Source organism: Schistocerca cancellata, chromosome 1, assembly GCF_023864275.1.
Source record: "Schistocerca cancellata isolate TAMUIC-IGC-003103 chromosome 1, iqSchCanc2.1, whole genome shotgun sequence".
Lineage (NCBI taxonomy): Eukaryota > Metazoa > Arthropoda > Insecta > Orthoptera > Acrididae > Schistocerca > Schistocerca cancellata.
Window position 1 is genome coordinate 1,102,260,327 of NC_064626.1, and position 20,841 is coordinate 1,102,281,167.

Consider the following 20,841-nt stretch of genomic DNA (forward strand, 5'->3'; position numbering starts at 1 on the left):
TGTTATCTCATGATTATTATTATCAGTCTTTAGTAGTGAGTATGTTCTTCCCGAGCACGGATGAGTTCTTCCACCCTGCGTGGCATGCTCTGGGTGAGACCATCATGTTTATTAGCGGTATGAGGTCCCACTCTTCAATGTCAGCTTCAATGAGGTCATCAAGAATGTCGATGGATTCGGACGCTGAGCAGTGGCCACATTCAACAGGTCCCGTGAGTGCTCAATGGCGTTCATCTCTGGCTACTGTGCCGGTCAAAGCATTCGGTTGATGTTGCCTATTTGAAGATAACGAGACACTGTTAGAGCTCTGTGCGATCTTGCATTGTCACCGGCTGACATCTGTAGGGCCTTACAACCATTTGTAGGACCTCTTGGAGGTATCGGGGACCAGTCAAATGCCGTAGATGGGGATTAGGGGGGTCCGCCGTCTTATTGTTATTGCCACCCAGAACATTAGACTCCCTCCTGGAAACGGATGGACTACCTGCACCTATCGGCGTTCCTGGTGTCCTCTAGCGCTTCTCCAAACCCTAACACATCTAGCGTCACGCCGCAAACCAATACAGCACTCGTCAACAAATATAACATTACTCCGTTCTAAAATGGTCCAATGCTGGATGTGCAAGACCTCAAGTCCTTAGATTGCATCGGTTCCGTTGGTTCAGTGCCAAACTTTTCATTGGCCTTCTGGATGCAGACCACTCTAATGCAACCTTCTACTCATTGTTTGGATTGAAGATACGAATCGCTGTTGATCGGGGGAAGTCATTTCCAACAATTGTAGCAGTTCAAATTGGGCACCTACGATACGACAGTTGGAGGAAACGGTCGCGCTTTGGTGTTGTCATACGACGACGACGTCTGCGAGGTCCACTGTTAACATTTCCTCTCCCTCTGTACTTTCTCCACACCTCAGACACACCACTCTGAGTGACGTGTAACCGATCAGCAACACCTTGCTCTGTATGATCTGCTGAAAGTAAAGCTACTATCCTGACTCTATCAAAGTGTTGTATGCCTCTACGTGGCATGTTATTGCAGTGCTGGACACAAACTGAATGAAGCTGTTGTTGCCACTGCACTGCTCGCTTTGTGCCGTTGCGCCACAAAGCATCCCAATAGTGAACAGCGTCCAGTATGTCGGCTCTAACTGTATAATGCTGGAAATGCCGGTCATTGAGAGCTGTAGTACCGTATACAACATTTTACGACAGTATTCCAAACGTTTGTGAGCAGCGTAGAATGGGTAAGGTAAGTAATGAGACCGCTAGAGAAACAGGGGAAGAGTCGTACGTGCAAGATACCATAGAAAAGACAAAATCGAATCCTAAGTACACTCCTGGAAATGGAAAAAAGAACACATTGACACCGGTGTGTCAGACCCACCATACTTGCTCCGGACACTGCGAGAGGGCTGTACAAGCAATGATCACACGCACGGCACAGCGGACACACCACGAACCGCGGTGTTGGCCGTCGAATGGCGCTAGCTGCGCAGCATTTGTGCACCGCCGCCGTCAGTGTCAGCCAGTTTGCCGTGGCATACGGAGCTCCATCGCAGTCTTTAACACTGGTAGCATGCCGCGACAGCGTGGACGTAAACCGTATGTGCAGTTGACGGACTTTGAGCGAGGGCGTATAGTGGGCATGCGGGAGGCCGGGTGGACGTACCGCCGAATTGCTCAACACGTGGGGCGTGAGGTCTCCACAGTACATCGATGTTGTCGCCAGTGGTCGGCGGAAGGTGCACGTGCCCGTCGACCTGGGACCGGACCGCAGCGACGCACGGATGCACGCCAAGACCGTAGGATCCTACGCAGTGCCGTAGGGGACCGCACCGCCACTTCCCAGCAAATTAGGGACACTGTTGCTCCTGGGGTATCGGCGAGGACCATTCGCAACCGTCTCCATGAAGCTGGGCTACGGTCCCGCACACCGTTAGGCCGTCTTCCGCTCACGCCCCAACATCGTGGAGCCCGCCTCCAGTGGTGTCGCGACAGGCGTGAATGGAGGGACGAATGGAGACGTGTCGTCTTCAGCGATGAGAGTCGCTTCTGCCTTGGTGCCAATGATGGTCGTATGCGTGTTTGGCGCCGTGCAGGTGAGCGCCACAATCAGGACTGCATACGACCGAGGCACACAGGGCCAACACCCGGCATCATGGTGTGGGGAGCGATCTCCTACACTGGCCGTACACCACTGGTGATCGTCGAGGGGACACTGAATAGTGCACGGTACATCCAAACCGTCATCGAACCCATCGTTCTACCATTCCTAGACCGGCAAGGGAACTTGCTGTTCCAACAGGACAATGCACGTCCGCATGTATCCCGTGCCACCCAACGTGCTCTAGAAGGGGTAAGTCAACTACCCTGGCCAGCAAGATCTCCGGATCTGTCCCCCATTGAGCATGTTTGGGACTGGATGAAGCGTCGTCTTACGCGGTCTGCACGTCCAGCACGAACGTTGGTCCAACTGAGGCGCCAGGTGGAAATGGCATGGCAAGCCGTTCCACAGGACTACATCCAGCATCTCTACGATCGTCTCCATGGGAGAATAGCAGCCTGCATTGCTGCGAAAGGTGGATATACACTGTACTAGTGCCGACATTGTGCATGCTCTGTTGCCTGTGTCTATGTGCCTGTGGTTCTGTCAGTGTGATCATGTGATGTATCTGACCCCAGGAATATGTCAATAAAGTTTCCCTTTCCTGGGACAATGAATTCACGGTGTTCTTATTTCAATTTCCAGGAGTGTATATATTAAAAGAATATCAGTTGGCGAGGTATCAGTATAGCCTCATGAAATTACACTAGGAGGCAGGAGAGAATGAACCCGTGAAGAAGAGAGGACAAAATTGGGAGAGATTGGAGAGAGGAACATGGTGGGACATGACAGCACGGCGTATTTAATGTTCCTAGTAGGCCCAACCAGGTGCTGGAAACTGGAGAAGTTGATTTTGGGCAATGAATATGACGAGACTGGCCTCTCACATGTGTAAAGTTTCATTCCTTGAGCGTTACGTAACCTGGCTCAGCCAAGTTACACTTACTCTGCTATTCACACTTAAGTGCCTGACAGAGGTTTCGTCGAACCACTTTCACACTATTTCTCTACCATTCCTCTCTCGAACAGCTCGTGGGAAAACTAACACTTAAATCCTTCCGTGCGACCTCTGACTTTCCTTATTTTATTATGATGATCGTTTCTCCATTTTTAGGTTGGCGTCAACAAAATGTTTTCGTATTTGGAGGCGAAAGTTGGTGACTGAAATTTTGTGCGAGGGTACCATCGTAAGGAGAATCGTCAGTTTATACTGATGTCCATCCCAAATCCTGTATCATGTCCGTAACAGTCACTCCCTTTTTCTCGATAATACAAAACGTACTGCTCTTCATTGAACCTTCTCGACGTACTCCGTTGATCCTGTTTGGTAAGGATGTCACACCGCACAGGAGTACTCCAAAAGAGACCGGACAAGCGTAGTGTAGGTAGTCACTTTAGAAGACCTGTTACATGTAATATTTCTGCAAAGAAATTGCAGTCTTTCATTAGCTTTCCTCACATAGTTATCTACGTGATCGTTCTAGTTTCAGTTACTTGTTACTGAAATTATTAAGTTTTTAGTTGAATTTACGGCCTTTAGATTTGTTCGATCTCTCGTGTAACCGTAAATTACATTATTTAGAGCCAGTTTTCACTTTTCTCACGAAACAGATATCTTTTATAAATCATATCGCAATTCGGTTTGATCGTCTGATCACTTTACGAGAGGCTAAATGAAAGCATCATCTGCAAATACTCTAAAGAGGCTGCTCAGATTCCCTCCTAAACGGTTTTTAGAGATCAGAAACAGCAGAGGGCCTAAAACACATCCTTGGGAAACGCCAGATATCATTTCTCTTTTACTGGATGACTTCCCGTCTTTTTAATACGAACTGTGAGCTTTCTGGTAGGAAATAAAAGCTTCAGTCACACAACTGAGACGATACTCCGTAGGACGCAGTTTGATTAGAAGTCGCTTGTGGGGAACGGTGTCACAAGCCTCAACTCTAAAAGTATGAAATAAATTTGAGATACCCCATTAATAGCACTCATTACTTCGTGTGAACCAAGAGCCAATTTTGTTTCACAAGAACGACATGTTCTGAGTCCGTGCCGGCTATTTGTCAATAAATCGTTTAGTTGGAGGTAATTGAAAATGCTCGAACACAGTATATGTTTCATAATTCTACTGTACATCGACGTTAGTGATAAGGGTCTGTAATTCAGCGGATTACTCCCACTTTATTTCATGAGTATGAGTGTGATGTGTGCAACTTTCCAGCCTTTTGCTACGGATCTTTCGTCGAGCGCGCGGTTGTACCTGATTGCTACGTATGTATGTACTGTATCTGCATACTCTGAAGGGAACCAAACTGGTATACAATCTGGATCGGCAGCCTTGCCTTTATTAAGTAATTTAAGGTTTTTCGCTACACTGAGCACATCTGCTTCGAAGTTAATCATGTTGGTAGTTGTTCTTGTTAGAATTCTCTAATATTTACTTTGTCTTCCCGAAGCAAACTTCGGATAACCGTATTTAGTAACTCTGCTTTCGTGGAACTGTCACCAGTAACATTACCACCGCTATTGCACAGCGAAGGTATTAACTGCGTCTTGACGAGCGTGTATTTTATGTACGACCAGAATCTTTTTACTTTTTTTGTCTCATTTCGAAACAGAGTGTTATCGTGCAAATATTAAAAGCATCTCGCATTGAAGTCCGCGCATGTTTCGAGCTACAGTAAAGCATCGCCAATCATGGAGGTTCTGCATTCTTTTAAATATAGCATGCTTTTTCGTTGCTTGCACAACATTGTTCTGACCTGTTTTATGAACTTTAGGGAATCAGTAACATCTCTTATCAACTTTTTCCGTATATATATATAAATTCCTGTCAGTATTATTTCTTTGGGTTTAAACGACATCCGGTCGTTGCTTAAATAATTAGATTGGCAGCAGTGGAGGCTGTCTCCTTTTTTGTTTTGTTTTTTGAAGGTGTCAAGGAACTTTTTAATGCTTTAACTATTTCTAGAGGCACTAACTGCGAGAACAATTGAAAAATACCGTGTGAAATAAAAGAAACAAGTAGCGCTGTAGTCCACAGATGACAGCGTATTTGTGGGATGTAACCCAGTTAAACACTATGTAACCATGTAAATTTTCAAAGAATACTATGTTATTTACTAATTATGTATTAGCCTCCAGCAAACGAGGGCCACAAATCTGAATATTAAAAGAAAGTATTTTATTGTACTGTATATTGTTGATTTAATAATGTAAAATATTTTACCATTGTTGTTTTGGTTGGTACGTTGAATAAGTAGGCACGTTTTCATAATTAGACGTACAAATTGTTTGAAAGATTTAAATTATACTGTCTGTAAGATAGAATGAGTTGGGGAAGTAAATGTTCCCCATCATTTTTATTTAAAATCAGAAGTGGGCCAGAAGTATCCAGCCGAGAGCGATACAGTCACAGATCAGTCTACGCTCGTGTTCAGAGAAATGAAGATAAGAAGAAAACAAACATACATTTTAAGTTACTCAGGACTATAACTCACAGAATTATTACAAAGGTATATTCTTTCCAGTGACAGAAGCCACATATAAAATAAAAATAAAAGTAATCTATTTACTTTTCTAGTTTTCCTAAAGCATGTACTGTTTCTTAAATTTTGCGTCTTTAGATCTTAAAAACGAGATTTGTGGCTTTTTATTAAGTATTGATCATGAAACTTAATACAATTCGAATAATACAATCTGTACTTTGTGGATGTATACAGCTATTCCTGCAAACAAACGCCATTCCACACATTACACCTCTGGTAAAGAATCATATACTAATTCATGAAAAGAAACAAATTTGATGTATTATTTAAACAATCGCGTTTCGTGTTGCTGACCAATGCTACGCACGTAGCGCATACAAAGCCTTATTTCATGCCACTTGACCATGTTTCACCTTACTCTCTAGTGTAGTGCAAAGTCAAATTTAAAATAACATGGGCTGGTTTGACAGTTTTATCAAATACAGATAAGCTACATTGGTAAATGACATAAGGAAGCAATTACATAGTAATGTGCACAATATGCACAATATGCAAGATCTGTATGTATTAGCAATAGTTTCTTTCATTCTGCTCAGACTGTCGCTGTCGAAGATGTATTACCAGCACTTTTAGTTTCCATATTGTTATTTAGGTTATTGCCTAGGTTCCAGGATATTAAATGTACACTGCACTCGGCGAGTTACACTAATGGGTTACAGGCAAAAGGTCGATGGACGGGTCCGACTTCTTCGAAAACAACATACGTTATTCGTCTTAGTAATCAAGGGCCACCATTAAGACGGGTGCTTGAGGTAGTCTGCTGTAGAGGATGTTTACATGCTACACAGTGGGGCTCCGGTTACGTCTAACATCAAAACTTCCTGGCAAGTTAAAACTATATGCCGGACTGGGACTCGAAACTGGGAACTTCGCCTTTCATGGGCCAAAAGCCTGCCGCCTGAGTTAAAGACTCACGACCATCCCTCACAGCTTCTCTTCCGCCAGAACATCCCCCTTCTTCCAAACTTTACAGTTCCCGCGCATACCTTGTTGCTGGAAGAAAGGATATTGCACAGACATGGATTAGCCACAGCGTGAGTGATTGTTTCAAAAACAAATTTTCATTCTGGAGCGGAGCGTGCATTGGTTTGAAACTTCCTCGTATAAATTTGGAAGGTAGGAGAGAAGGTATTGGCAGATGTTCAAGCTGTGATGTTGGGTCATGATTCAGCCGTGGATAGCTCAGTCGGTAGAGCACCTAATTGCGAAAGGCAAAGGTCCTTAGGTGTCACTCTCGGTCCAGCACACAGCTATAATCAGCCAGGAAGAACACCACCTGTAAAGTGAAAATTCATTCTGGATGTCCGCCTGCTTAGCTGAATGGTTATGTGCTTGACTTCCATGCAGTAGGCCCGGGTTCGATTCCTGGACAGATTGGAGATTTTCTCCGCTCCTGGACTGGGTGTCCTTTTGTCCTCATCATCCTTTCATCCTCTTCACCGGCATGCAAGCCGGACAATGTGGCGCCGACTAAAATAAGATTCGCTCTCGGCGGCCGAACGTTTCTGGGTGGGGCCCCCTGGCCAGCAATGCCAATTTCATTTTATTTGTCTTCAATCTGGACATCTAAGGTCGTTTCTCCTCGGCGGTCAGTATTGAAATATGCTTTCAAATCTCCAAAATGCTAAAGTTTCCTTAGTAGACTTGGCAGGGGGTTTATGTTCAACAAGACAATGCCCTGCAGTAAAGAATCAGAATTGCATCAGAATGCACGTATATTGTACCCATCAAATCCTTCCCTCCTCTACACCCCCCCCCCTCTCACCCACTTTCCCTTTCGTTACCTTACCATCCTCGAACCATAGACTTTGCCGCTGGTGGGGAGGCTAGCGTGACTCAGCGATACAGATAGCTCTACCATAAGTGAAAACACAATGGAGGGGTATCAGTTGAGAGGTCAGACAAACATCTGGTTCCTGAAGAGGGACAGCAGCCTTTTCAGCAGCTGGAGGGGCAACAGTCTGGTTGCTGATTGATCTGGCCTTGTAACATCAACCAAAACAGCCTTGCTGTGCTGGTACTGTGAACGGCTGAAAGCGAGGAGGAACTACAGCCGTAATTTTCCCAAGAGCATGTAGCTCTACTGTATGGTTAAATGATGACGGCAGCCCCTTTGGTAAAATATTCCAGAGGTAAAATAATCCCTTATTCGGATCTCTGGGCGGGGACTAGTCAGGAGTACATCGTTATCAGGAGAAATAAAATTGACCTTCTACAGATTGGAGCTTGAAAGGTCAAATTCCTTAATCTGGCAGGTAGGTTAGAAAATTTAGAAAGGGTAGTGGACAGTGTAATAATGGGAATTAGTGAAGTTCGGTGGCAGGAGGAAGAGCACTTCTGGTCAGGTGAATAGAGGCTTAAAAATACATAATCAAATAGGGGTAATGCCGGAGAGGGTTTAATAATAAATAAAAAAATAAGAAAGCGGGTCAGCTACTACGAACAGCATAGTGAATAGTAGAATAAACACGTCAGTAGAGTAGTCATCGCATAAGTGTAGCCAAGATAGACACTAATTTTACACCCACTATACCAGTACAAGTTTATATGTTACGTAGCTCCGTGGCTGAGGAGGAGATTGAGAAAATGTATGATGTGATAAAACAAATTACTCAGATGGTTTAGGAAGACTAAAATATAATAGTCATGGGGGACTGTACTTCGGTAGTAGGAAAAGGTAGAGAAGGGAAGTAATAAGTGCATATGGACTGGGAGAAACGAATGAAAGAGGAAACCGGCTGGTAGAATTTTCCTCAGAGCATAATTTAATACTAGATTACACTTGGTTTAAGACTCATGAATGAGGGTTGCATACGTGGGAGAGACCTCGAGACTCCGGAAAGTTTCAGATTGATTATGTAAAGGTAAGACAGATTTCGGAACCAAGTAAGATATTTCCAGAAGCAGATGTGGACACTGACCTCCATTTGTTGGTTATGAACTGCAAATTAGAACGAAAGAAACTGCAAAAAGCCAAGATTTTAAGGAGATGGGACCTGAATAAACTGAAAGAACCAGAGACTGTAGATGAGCGTTAGGGAACGATTGATAAGAACGGGGGAAAGAAATAGAGTAGTGGAAGAATGAGTAGCTCCCAGAGATAGAATAATAGTGGCAGCAGAGGCGCAGGTAGCTAAAAATACAAGGACTACCATCAATCCTAGGATAACACAAGACATAATAAATTTAACTGATTAAAGAAGATAATATAGAAATGCAATAAATGAAGCAGGCGAAAGGCAATATAAACGTCTAAAAAAAGAAACTGACAGGAAACGCAAAGTGGCTCAGCACTCAGCAGGAATGGCCACAGGTAAAATGTAAGGATGTAGAAGCATATATCACTAGGGGTAACGTAGATGCCGCCTGCAGGAAAATTAAAGAGACCTTGAGAAAAAAAAAAGAATCACCTGCATGGATATCAAGATCTCAGATGGAAAACCAGTCCTTAGGAAAGCAGGGAAAACAGAAAGGTGGAGGGATATATAGAGGATCTATAGAGGGGAGGTGTACTTGAGGGAAATATTATGAAAATGGAAGAGGACATAGATGAAGATAAGAAAGGAGATACGATACTGCGTGAAGAATTTGACAAACCACAAAGACTGAAGTCGAAACAAGCTCCGGGAGTAGACAATATTGCGTTAGAGCTACTGATTGCCTTGCGATAGCCAGCCATGACTAAACTCCTACATCTGGTGAGCAAGATTTATGAAAAAGGCCAAATATCTTCAGACTTCAAGAAGAACATGATAATTCAAATTCCAAAGAAAGCAGGTGCTGACAGATGTGAAAATTAGCGAATTATCAGTTTAACAAGTCATTGTTGCAGAATACTAACACGAATCCTTTACAGACGATTGAAAAACTGGTAGGAGCCGACCTGGGGTTGATCAATTTGGATTCCGGAGAAATGTAGGAAACACGAAGCAATACTGACCCTACAACTTATCTTAGAAGATAGGTTAAGAAGCGGTAAACCTACGTTTATAACATTTGCAGACTTCGAGAAAGCATTTGACAATGTTGACTGGAATACTTTCTTCCGAATTCTAAAGGTGGTAGGGGTAAAATATATGAGGCGAAAGGCTATTTACGATTTGTACAGAAACCAGATGGCAGTTATAAGGGTCGAGGGGTAGCGTTGGTTCAGAAGGGAGTGAGGCAAGGATGTAGCCTATCCCCATGTTATTCAATCTGTATATTGAGCGAGCAGTAAAGGAAACCAAAGAAAAATTTGGAGTAAAGATTTAAGTCCAGGGAGAAGGAACGAAAACTTAAGGAAAACTTTGGGGTTTACCGATTACATTTTAATTCTGACAGCGACAGCGAAGGACTTGGAAAATCGCTTGAACGGAATGGACAGTGTCTTGAAAAGAGGATATACGAAGAACACCAACAAAAGCAGAAAAAGGATAATGGAATGTAGTCGAATTAAGTGAGTTGATGCTGAGGGAATTTGATTAGGAAATGAGACACAAAGTTGTAGATGAGTGTTGCTATTTGGGAAGCAAAACAGCTGATGATGGTCAAAGTTAGGAGGATATAAAATGTAGACTGGCAATGGCAAGAAAAGCGTTTCTGAAGAAGAGAAATATGTTAACATCGAGTATAGATTTAAGTGTCAGGAAGTCCTCACTGAAAGTATTTGTATGGAATGTAGCCATGTATGGAAGTGAAACATGGACAGTTTACACAATAAGAGAATAGAAGCTTTTGAAATGTCATACTACAGAAGAATGTTGTAGATTAGATGGATGGATCACATAACTAACGAGGAAGTACTAAATAGAATTGGGGAGAAGAGAAGTTTGTGGTACAACGTGAGTAGAAGAAGGGTACTGTTGGTAGGACAGATTCTGAGCCATCAAGGGATCACCAATTTAGTACTGGAGTGAAGAGTGTGTGGTGAAAATCGTAGAGGGAGACGAAGAGATGAATACAGTAAGCAGATTCAGAAGGGTGTAGGTTGCAGTAATTACTCGGTGATGAAGAGGCTTGCATAGGATAGAGTACGACGGACTGCTGCATCAAGCCAGTCTTCGGACTGACGACCACAACAACAACAACCTGACTTCAATGCTAGTGAGCACATCTGGAGCACTTCTGATTAAAATTTGCTGCCCCCCCCCGCACCCCACTCCCAGCCCTCTTCCGTACCTTTGACACATCTCCGACATGTATTGCTTTCAGTGTCCCCTGCGCTGCTGCGCTCATATGTGTGTAAGTCATGGTACTACCTGTTAGACTTGTGTGTCTAATTCAATAGCCCACTGAGTGTGCGAATGCTTGTTCTTGCGTGTGTGTGTGTGTGTGTGTGTGTGTGTGTGTGTGTGTGTGTGTGTGTGTGTGTGTGTAGAGGGTGGGGGTGGGAGCAAGACAAGGGCATCCATGTGCTTAATGTAATTTACATCTCGCTCTGAGGAATTGCTATAATACACTTTTCCTACGATTCTCAGATAGGTAGGAACTACTAAATATTTACAATATTTCTAGCCACTACTAGATAAACCGTGCAGAATTTGTACACAGGTCAAGCGGAACGTACACTGGGGTGATAGCTGACTGCCACGTGTTCGAAACAAGGGCTGGCGGACTCTGCTAGGAAGCCATGCACCGAGCCATGGTGGCCCGCGTGGCTCAGCCCACGGACACGCTCCCGTCCGCGACTGGACGCCCAGCTAGAGTTGACGGCCAAGCTGAGGGAAGTACAAGAGGTACTCGAGTAGCAGGATGGCCTGTGCTGACTAGTGGAGAAGAAGCGGCTACTGCCTAGTGTGCCATTGGCCATACCGTCGCTGGTACTCTTGTTTCTTCTCCGTGGCCACCAAGACCAGGTCTTGTTTAACTCTGTCCTCACTTCTGCATTCAGGAAGCAATACAGTAGCGCCACAAAGAAACCCTGAAAGTAAAACAGTTCTTGGTTAGCAGTATTCTAATATGAAACAACAAACCTGCCCTCCATTGCCAAGTGAAATCTATTTTTAGTAAGCTCCTGTAGATACAGCATCATAAGGTTAACAGTAGAGAAAAATATCGGTGTTTAGGAGCTTGTTCCATGGGAACAAATGATTAAAACATAGCAAATCAAATCATGTAAAATTAAATAACTACTTTACTGCTAGTTGCAAAACTCAACATGAATGGATTTCATAAGATATAATTTAAGTTCTTAACTCTTTTGTCGTCATTTAGTTTGAATATTTTGTAGGATTACAAGATGAAATATTTTCTCTCATTACCTGGAAGGATGTAAATAGTTGATCTATGAAAAGGGCAGTCATTTCCTCTGTGCTTCCAGTTTCTGAAGGCCAGTGAAAACCCACAAACAATACATAGTGTACACCAAATAATGGGATAAGTATGAGTGTCGACTTTGCCAGACGTCTAGTAAAACAAAATGAGTCACATTAATATCTGGCAGTTGACTGACAATAAATTATTGATATGGAAGCAATTTATTTGAAAGCAATTAATCTTTACCTGTAGATTTTCGTTTCTTCGCTTACAGATGAACGCAATTTTGTGAAAATAACGCGTACCAGATTTACAAATAATATGAAACATATCTGCAGAAAAAAACAAAAAATTGACTGGTCACAACTTTTCCATTTATGATGAAAAAAAATAATTATGTATTAAGCATATTTGAATTTCGTTCTAATTGTTGAACTAAAATTTGATGCTTATTTACAGTACATTGTATCTTAGATCAAATTAACGGCGTCGTGTCATGTGGACGTACCAAAGATACATTAACGTGAATTTTATGTTTCTGAGAAAACGTCAGGAGTATTCGATCACAAAAACATGTCTAATGGTAATGTGATATTAGACAGCGTATTTCCTTTTTTTTTTTTGGAAAGTATGCTTTACTACTTCCCAGTGAAAGAGCTATAAAACAACTTTTGGTGTTCTTAAATAACCAATTTATTACACTAAAAATACACTGCCTGACAAACCAAATAAGTCAGGCACCCACAAGTAGAGGAGGAAACGAAACGAAACTTCACGGGTTGAGTGAATAAGTGATGTTATGACAGTGACTGCAAATCTAGTCAGTTTCACACAAAGTTTGACGATGCAGCTCCTATGGCCTGGATGAATGCAATGATTTGGTTGGAAATGGCGTCTTTATGCCGTTGCATCCTCTCCTCAGGCAAGTGGACCCGCAACTGTTGTAACTGATACTTGATATCCTGGACACTGGACTGGATGGAGTTGACATCTGAGCTAGTCCCTCATTTTCTATTGGGCGCAGATTCAGGAATCTTGCTGGCCATGAGAGTAACTCAGTATCATGCTGGTGATTAATACAGACACATGCGATATGTGGACAATGGACTCAGTAATGTGCTGATAACACAAATACACGACTTCTCCGTGTCCTTCACTGTCGTCACACAGCATGTGGGGCTGTTCTTGTCCCTTATATGCTGATCAGCCAGAACATTATGTCCACCGACCAACCATCGACATGAATATTCACAGGCGATAGCAGAGTAACCTAGCGAGGAGTGTCTGCCAGTCTGCTAGGCAGACACATGCATAGTACACGTAGTATCTGTGAGTGTGCTGTCCGTGTGTAGAATGGGGACGGCATGCTATCTGTCGGCATTAGACCAAGGGCAGATTGTGATGTCCTGGAGGCTCGGAATGAGCATTTTGGAAACTGCATGACTTCCTTGGTGTTCAACGAGTGCTACGGTGAGTTTCTTCAAAAGGTGGCGAAACCAAAATGAAACCACATCCAGACGTTGTAAGGTTGCGAGGCCAGTCCTCATTACAGATGTCAGACATCGTAGGCTGGGCAGACTGGTAAAACAAGACAGGCGGCGAACTGTGGTGGAACTAACATCAGACATAAAAAATGGGCAGAGTACAAGTGCGTCTGAAAACACAGTGCACTAAACACTCATAAAGATGGGCCACCTCAGGCGGCAACCCGAACATGTTGCCAATGTTAACACTTCGACATCGGCAATTAGGACTGAAACTGGCACATGACCATCGGTGCTGGACGTTGGCGCAGTGCCAAAGCGTTGCATGGTCCAATGAATCCCGATACCTTCTTCATCATGCCGATGGGACGACGCGAATCCGTCGTCTTCCATGGGATCAGCTCCTTAACACATGTATTACGGACAGAGACTTCTTGTCGGTGACTCCATTATGCTCTAGGGAACATTTACCTGCAGCTCGTGCAAGGCACCAAGTCATTCAAGGACCGTCGTATACTGGTTGCAGATCACGTACACGCCTCTGTGACCATCATGTTTCCTAACGACAGCGACATTTTACAACAAGATAATGCGTCATGACACACGACTAAGAGTGTGGTGGACTGGTTCGAGGAAGACAGAAGCGAGTTCTTTTGAAGTACTGGTTCCCCAACTCGCCAGATCTGAACCCGATCGAACACATCCAGGGTGCGATTCCAGATGGCGTCAGACCTCATTGCCACCAGCTCCCCCCCCCCCCCTCCAGGCCACGGAATTTAAGGGAGTCAGGCGACTTACTAGTGCAGATGTGGTACCAAATCCTCCAGCGACCTAACAAGACCTCACTGCTTCTATACCACGACGCATGGCCACTGTTATCCGTGCCAAAGTTGGAAATACCGGCTACTAGACAGGTGGTCACAATGTTCTGGCTGGTTAGTATATATCCTACTAATACTGTCAGGCGTTCTACCTGTCACAGAAAATTGCAACTCTAGTCACTTACATAATCGCCAATGGTGAGCACGTGTAAGCAGTTACATTGACATCAGACAATGTCTTCTGTAGACTTCACTGTTTCTTGTCAGGCAGTGTGTATATCGTACAACATAACACCTCCTTAATGCGTTTCAATTAAATGTTCTACTCAAGGTTATGTTGTTAGTAACGAAATCAATTAATATTCAGAAGAAAAACAATGTGTGTTTCTGACGTCATTCTACACTTTATTTGTGAAAATCTATAACTACTCGAAGCTATAGTTGAATTTAATACTATCAGTATATAAAACTGACTTTTGTGTAAAGCTATGAGCTAATATTCAGAAGAAAAACAATGTGTGGTTCTGACGTCATTCTACACTTTATTTGTGGAAATCTATAACTACTCGAAGCTATAGTTGATTTTAATACTATCATTATATAAAACTGGCATTTGTGTAAAGCTATGAGCTCAATAGATATGAAAACTCACTAAATTGGATACTGCCACAGGAACAAATATAACTGCATACACATATTTATTTATATTCACAGTCCAGCACAGGTCATCTTCTAAAAATATGCGGCATACAATCCATGGTACAACAAACAATATAGGCAGCCCTAGAAACAGAAGAATGATGAATGTGATTAAGGACATTTATTTCCGGTACTATACACATAAAAACATTATTTGAAGTGTGCCGTATATTTACTGTTTTTACTTTATTCATCTGAACAGTTCTTACACTCTGTGTATTGTTTGTGTGTTGGATACTCTGTTTTCAAGTTTTCCTTGTATAATTACTTATTCTGGTTGATACGCTACCATTACAGTCGTCTTGAAAATAAAGATTCTGTTTGTGTAATTGATTCAGTTTTAAAGATTCTGTACTCTATAAAAAAAAGGAGCGACATTAGAAGCGGGAAAACCTCGTGGTGCATCTGTCCTGATTCCAATGCAAGACACTGAGAACTAGAAAGTATTATACTGGTGCAAGTTGCAGTCGCGAAGTACAAATACTAGGCTACATTTCGCAACGCTGTGCGACAACTCATGGTTGGCGAAGATATTTTCAGACTACGGCAACTGATTACGGGGAACCAATGCTACAATTAAAACCATCAAAGGAAAACATCTCGACTCTTAGAATGTTGCAGGCCAAATAAGACTTCCCTATGTGCAAAGGAACTTAAAATATGATCGCTGTAGTAGATTAACGCGGAGTAGCTCAATTCTTATCAAGCTGATGGGAAATCGGAGAGCACAGTGAACTGGTGAGGATAAAAAGTAAATGCAAATGTTCCGGCCTTTGATCTGATAAGGAAAAGGTTGTAGCTTGAACGCCGTCGCTTCGCTACTTTGACATGACTGCTACTGTGTAGCTCCCATCCCATTGTGCTGCAGCTGAAGATACACTCCTGGAAATGGAAAAAAGAACACATTGACACCGGTGTGTCAGACCCACCATACTTGCTCCGGACACTGCGAGAGGGCTGTACAAGCAATGATCACACGCACGGCACAGCGGACACACCAGGAACCGCGGTGTTGGCCGTCGAATGGCGCTAGCTGCGCAGCATTTGTGCACCGCCGCCGTCAGTGTCAGCCAGTTTGCCGTGGCATACGGAGCTCCATCGCAGTCTTTAACACTGGTAGCATGCCGCGACAGCGTGGACGTGAACCGTATGTGCAGAGGACGGACTTTGAGCGAGGGCGTATAGTGGGCATGCGGGAGGCCGGGTGGACGTACCGCCGAATTGCTCAACACGTGGGGCGTGAGGTCTCCACAGTACATCGATGTTGTCGCCAGTGGTCGGCGGAAGGTGCACGTGCCCGTCGACCTGGGACCGGACCGCAGCGACGCACGGATGCACGCCAAGACCGTAGGATCCTACGCAGTGCCGTAGGGGACCGCACCGCCACTTCCCAGCAAATTAGGGACACTGTTGCTCCTGGGGTATCGGCGAGGGCCATTCGCAACCGTCTCCATGAAGCTGGGCTACGGTCCCGCACACCGTTAGGCCGTCTTCCGCTCACGCCCCAACATCGTGCAGCCCTCCTCCAGTGGTGTCGCGACAGGCGTGAATAGAGGGACGAATGGAGACGTGTCGTCTTCAGCGATGAGAGTCGCTTCTGCCTTGGTGCCGATGATGGTCGTATGCGTGTTTGCCGCCGTGCAGGTGAGCGCCACAATCAGGACTGCATACGACCGAGGCACACAGGGCCAACACCCGGCATCATGGTGTGGGGAGCGATCTCCTACACTGGCCGTACACCACTGGTGATCGTCGAGGGGACACTGAATAGTGCACGGTACATCCAAACCGTCATCGAACCCATCGTTCTACCATTCCTAGACCGGCAAGGGAACTTGCTGTTCCAACAGGACAATGCACGTCCGCATGTATCCCGTGCCACCCAACGTGCTGTAGAAGGTGTAAGTCAACTACCCTGGCCAGCAAGATCTCCGGATCTGTCCCCCATTGAGCATGTTTGGGACTGGATGAAGCGTCGTCTCACGCGGTCTGCACGTCCAGCACGAACGCTGGTCCAACTGAGGCGCCAGGTGGAAATGGCATGGCAAGCCGTTCCACAGGACTACATCCAGCATCTCTACGCTCGTCTCCATGGGAGAATAGCAGCCTGCATTGCTGCGAAAGGTGGATATACACTGTACTAGTGCCGACATTGTGCATGCTCTGTTGCCTGTGTCTATGTGCCTGTGGTTCTGTCAGTGTGATCATGTGATGTATCTGACCCCAGGAATGTGTCAATAAAGTTTCCCCTTCCTGGGACAATGAATTCACGGTGTTCTTATTTCAATTTCCAGGAGTGTATTTGTTGTTCGTGCACAACTCTGATTAGGTCTATGCCACGGCAAACTGGCTGACACTGACGGCGGCGGTGCACAAATGCTGCGCAGCTAGCGCCATTCGACGGCCAACACCGCGGTTCCTGGTGTGTCCGCTGTGCCGTGCGTGTGATCATTGCTTGTACAGCCCTCTCGCAGTGTCCGGAGCAAGTATGGTGGGTCTGACACACCGGTGTCAATGTGTTCTTTTTTCCATTTCCAGGAGTGTAATTTAATGTGGAATTTTAAGGGGATCAACTTCGGCCCCATGATGAGTTCATGTCGTAGAACTGGAGGGAAAACAGAACGTAACATGTGGCTTTCTGAGGGCACTGTACTGTGTTTGTAAATTTTTCAGTGCTTTAAGATTTTAGAAATCTTCCACGAGTCCTTGAGCTATTTTCTCAGTGTAAGAACGCTACTACCACTGGACAGCCTTACCGTTAGAGTTAAATCGATATGCTATCTTCGCTTAACGCGCAGAACGTTTCATGAAAGTTGAAAAACTGAGAAATTTCACAATCGGTTGAAGATATGTGAACCGCGTGATAGCGAAAATAGCAACGAATACGACTAACAGTTGAAATGTTTGTATTTAGTTAGATACTGAAATACATACCGGTTTCTAAAGTAACGACTTCATTCTCGAAGTTTTGAACATTGCTGCGTGGTCAGCGAGCGTTTACAATGTAAAATTAAAGCAATAACTGCCTTCGGTCGCTAAAAAGAAGTCTTTTGCCCTAGGTTTCAGCACCACTAAGAGCGCCTTCATCAAAAGTAAAACACTCAAACTGGCACGTGAGTCTGATGCTCCCTGTAGCTCGACACATGTGAGCAGCCAATAGTAGCTCGCGTTCTATGTATTCTTTTTTAAAAACTTTTGTGACTAAAGCTTTATCGCTTGATATTTGTTTTATACGTGACATGCCAGATCGAGTGTTTTACTTCTGATGAAGACATAGTTAGTAGTGTCGAAACCTAGGTCAAAAGACTTCTTTTTTTGCGACCGAGGGCTGTTATTGCTTTAATTTTAATTCGATTTCATTCTGTCAACCCCATTCCACACCTCTGCAAAGTATCTGTAATGTGATATAGTATTAGGCAATGTACCGAAAAAAGCATAAGTATTGCTCTAATGCCTGATAAAACTGAAGTTGCTAACGTCACACAACAGTTATCAGACTGCTGTGTTAGCAAACTTCTGTCTCCAAGTTTAGCATTTTCCCTGTGTATTTAATAGTCGTTATTTCAATGTACAATTGAGAATCTGGGTTCTTTCATCAATGCAACCTTTTTGACACTATCACTTGCAGAAAACAGTCAACCGATATCTTCAGCCAAGTATGAAAAATCTGAGGCATTCTCTGCCTCGTGATGACTGGGTGTTGTGTGATGTCCTTAGGTTAGTTAGGTTTAAGTAGTTCTAAGTTCTAGTGGACTGATGACCATAGATGTTAGGTCCCATAGTGCTCAGAGCCATTTGAACCGTTTTTTGAATCTGAGGCATCTATGAAAGGAGATATAATCGCATCGGTTGTTTCTGTTAACTACATGTTTTGAAGCCGTAGAAAGATTTCTGGTAGGCGACACGTGTCGGAATTCAGTTTGTAAAGCAATTTGTGAGCAGGCAGGAAATGGAAAAAGCACTTTTTTAGTTAGCGTTACATGGGAGATCCTTTGTTTTCATGATGTTTTCAGACATGGCAATGAAGCAATAGCACAAGATACTGCCGACGAGAAGTTATTTTTTCAGGTATTTCTTACTCTAAGGCAAGTTCAACTTTGGTTCATTGCTTTCTCCTTTCCACCCAGGGTTATAGTCTATTCCTGCAAAGCAGAGGCATATTTATAGAAACAATCCTGAACGCCCAGTTCCTGAGAGAAGAATATTGCGCATTTAATTCCCTGAAGCTTTTACTGTGGAGGTCGAGTTTGAGACTATCCGTGAGTCAGGCTCAGATAGCCGGAGTGGTAAAGGGACCGCTGGCGTAAAGTGGGAAATCCGGATCGAGTTCCAGTGCGGCATAAATTTTCGTTCTTACGATTCCATTATACCTCTGGAGGTTTATGCAGCTGGAGGTGGTTCGTATTCACATCTGCGAATACATTTAATGAACAATGGCTACGGACTAGAAGGAAGGGTGCAAGGAAGTTTAGAGCTCAAAGCCCCTTCAACGCTGACCTCGTTGTAGGTAGCGTAATGCCCGGATTGGGAAAAGATGGGTAAGAATATCGACCACGTTCGTTTTAAAGGAACCGTCCCGTCATTTGCCTTACTCGATATAACGAAACCACAGAATGCTAGTCAAGTGTCTTATCTCCTCACCACCCCGTTCGGTGACCTATCAAATTGCACGCAGAAGGAAATTACAAACCCTCTTTGAAAGAACCAGTCAGCATTCGTAGCAATGGATTCAGGGAGTCACTGATGAGTCAAAACTACTGTGACGAATGTCCAGAGCGATACTGAATGACTCCTAGAATTCATATATATGAAAGATAATAACGAATCGTTCTAGCGGCGACTGGGAGCACAAAGAGGGAAATCCACTGATATTAGCGACTCAAAAGGCAAAGGCCTGGTACTTGGAAACGGCGAAGCCATTCACATGTTACTGCAGTGGGCATCTACGGTGAAACCACGAGTAGGCGACAAGGTGTTGGACGTCCCGCATTCTCACTTGACGTAAATGTCGGAGGCATTCCCGCAGGCGACGACGTACGGCAGATGTGACGACAGGCGAATGGCTGCTGGCAAAATCCGGCGCACTACCGACCCAGGCCTTTGGAGGTAGTATAGGGCTATTGGTAAGTACTGGGTGGCTTTAAATTACTGACAGAGGTCCAGTGTGGGCTGCACGTATCGTATGGAAGCGAAACTTCGTAGATATGCTAATGCATTAATGTGAAACCGATTTACACTGGAAAAAAATTAGTTCCAATTTTGGCCACGAGGTGCAAATCTTCCGTTGTATACTGTATGCCCGTATAACATTCACGCTGTCATTTGACAAGTCACAAAGTGAATCAAAAGCATGGCGATTGGGAAGAGAGACATGATATTCTAATAAACAGATGACCTTCTGTATGGCACCTACAAGAGATTTGCGTCCTATTCCGGAGGAAGTTATTGACGAGGATGCTGCTGCTGTAACTGACCATGCAGCACGTGCCCCGGCTACCGTCAGTGTTCGTGGAGTGTCACGAGAGTTCTCCGACTCATGGTCAGCAGTACGGAAAAGTTTTGTGGTCTATTTTACACTGGTATCCATGAACAATGGACCTTGCCACTGGTGGGGAGGTTTGCGTGCTTCAGCGATACAGATAGCCGTACCGTAGGTGCAACCACAACGGAGGGGTATCTGTTGAGAGGCCAGACAAACGTGTGGTTCCTGTAGAGGGGCAGCAGTCTTCTTAGTAGTTTCAGGGGCAGCAGTCTGGATGGTTGACTGATCTGGCCTTATAACATTAACCAAAACGGCCTTGCTGTGCTGGTACTGCGAACGGCTGAAGGGAGGGGGAAACTACAACCGTAATTTTTCCCGAGGGCATGCAGCTTTACTGTATGGTTAAATGATGATGGCGTCCTCTTTGGGAAAATAGTCCGGAGGTAAAATACTCAACCATTCGG

At 44.3% G+C, this 20,841-nt stretch overlaps 1 protein-coding gene across 6 annotated transcripts in view; it reads right to left on the reverse strand.

Moving 5' to 3' along the window:
- LOC126091870 (parathyroid hormone/parathyroid hormone-related peptide receptor-like) overlaps positions 1 to 20,841 on the reverse strand; it is a 509,713-nt gene that overhangs the window by 16,765 nt on the left and 472,107 nt on the right. For 5 of the 6 annotated variants that reach the window (XM_049907163.1, XM_049907181.1, XM_049907156.1 and 2 more), the window contains 4 exons: positions 14,849 to 14,979; positions 12,138 to 12,223; positions 11,897 to 12,041; positions 11,203 to 11,556 (listed from right to left, as the gene is read on the reverse strand). In XM_049907163.1, coding sequence (XP_049763120.1) covers positions 11,203 to 11,556; positions 11,897 to 12,041; positions 12,138 to 12,223; positions 14,849 to 14,979 — 716 coding nt within the window. The remainder of the gene's footprint in view (positions 1 to 11,202; positions 11,557 to 11,896; positions 12,042 to 12,137; positions 12,224 to 14,848; positions 14,980 to 20,841) is intronic. The other variant, XM_049907197.1, reaches the window with a different exon arrangement.